The sequence below is a fragment of the Aplysia californica genome, unplaced genomic scaffold, assembly GCF_000002075.1.
Source record: "Aplysia californica isolate F4 #8 unplaced genomic scaffold, AplCal3.0 scaffold00051, whole genome shotgun sequence".
NCBI lineage: Eukaryota > Metazoa > Mollusca > Gastropoda > Aplysiida > Aplysiidae > Aplysia > Aplysia californica.
Window position 1 is genome coordinate 922,855 of NW_004797321.1, and position 1,751 is coordinate 924,605.

Here is a 1,751-nt window from a genome sequence, read left to right on the forward strand (position 1 = left end):
CTCTCTCTTTTTCTCTCTCTCATTCTCACTCGCTATTTCTCCAGTCTCACAGTCTGGCATACACATGCATATATATCACAGTGCATCATTATGACCCAAGACGTGCTGCCTCACTGGTTTGCTACGTACCAGAGCGGTGTAGAGCGTGCAGATAAAGCCAATGGTCAAGATGGACACTTCCATAGAGAGGCCAGTCACTGTTGGGAGACAAAAGGTGTTGATGTTACTTTTGTGGTAATCCCCTCCCCACATCACCAAAAACCCCTACCCCTTCTTCCCACCCAACCCCAGCCCTCTTTTGGAACTGAACTGGGGTCACAGTGGGGGTCATTGTGAAGGTCACCATGAGGTCACAGTGAGGGTCATTGTAGGGGTCACCATGGGGTCACAGTGAAGGTCATTGTAGGGGTCACCATGGGGTCACCGTTGAGGGTCATTGTGGGGGTCACCAGGAAATGGAAACAGCTGGCAGTGATTGTCGACGTGCACAGAGACACGGGGTTTTATTTTATTTTTCCTGCTTCTTTTAAAACGATTGGAGCTTACGCACATTGGGTATAGACAATCATCATCATCATCATCATCATCATCATCATCATCATCATCATCATCATCATCATCATCATCATCATCACAATAATCGTAATAATCATAATCACAATAATAATGATAATAAGAATAAGAATAAGGATAAATATCATGATAATAATAATGATAATAATAATAATAATAACAACAACAACAACAACAACAACAACAACAACAACTGCATTTATAAAGTGCATGTCCGTTCTCTACCACATGATATAGTTGCTTTACAACTATTATTACTCCCAACAAACTCTAGAACACTCAGAAACATTTTTGGCTTCCTGGTGTTCGAAAGAAAACGAAAACTCAAAAATAAAAAATCACATTTTGGCTGATTTTGAGAACTTTTGTTTTAACATTTAAAAGCTGGCGGTTGGAGGGTGTCCTGTTGTGATTTGCTCCTTCTTTACTATAAAACATTTATAGTCCTTATCTCTCCTTTCTGGGTTGGTTAATTTCTTGTAATACCTCTAATTTTCGGCACTTATATGACCGCTTTGTGACGCAAGTGCAATCAAACTTCTACTAAAACAAAGAAAGTTTAAAACCTCAGTCGAGGGAAATCGATCAAATATTTGCGTCGTTCATTTTTACATGGACTATCAGATCTCCTCCTTTTATTTGTAAGTGCATGTTACACTCTCGTAAAGCCTCTATTCCTCGGCATGTATTATTAGCCGACTGCGTTGCAGTAAAACATTTACTAAAAGTAGACTAAAACTAACCTGGCAAAACCCCTCCCAGCTTACCTTGACTTAATGCTAGGGCTGGGGCATACAGTACAACAGCCATGTAGCAAATCTGGACACATGGAAAACAACACATTGAAATGATAGTTATACAGTATAATCTAAGTACAGGGAAAACAACGCATTGAAAAAGATAGAACTACACTGTATGCAGAGGAAAAATAACACGTTGAAATGACAGTTAGACTGCACAAAAATACCTGGGTAAGATTACAGGGTGGGCAATACAGTGAGTCGATGATTTGTATAATTGGACACAAAGAAAGGAACACATTGAAATAATTGTTTATCTGGATACAAGGAAAAGAACACATGGAAAGGATAGCTTTTATACTATTATTTTATGTACACTGTACGATAGATAGATAGATAGATAGATAGATAGATAGATAGATAGATAGATAGATAGAT

General features: G+C 38.7%; 1 protein-coding gene across 1 annotated transcript in view; it reads right to left on the reverse strand.

Moving 5' to 3' along the window:
- Window positions 1–1,751, reverse strand: part of LOC101855705 (sodium-dependent multivitamin transporter) — a gene marked incomplete at both ends in the record, with an annotated part of 24,147 nt that overhangs the window by 15,050 nt on the left and 7,346 nt on the right. The window contains 2 exon segments of the mRNA XM_013079424.1: window positions 130–197; window positions 1,341–1,392. Coding sequence (XP_012934878.1) covers window positions 130–197; window positions 1,341–1,392 — 120 coding nt within the window.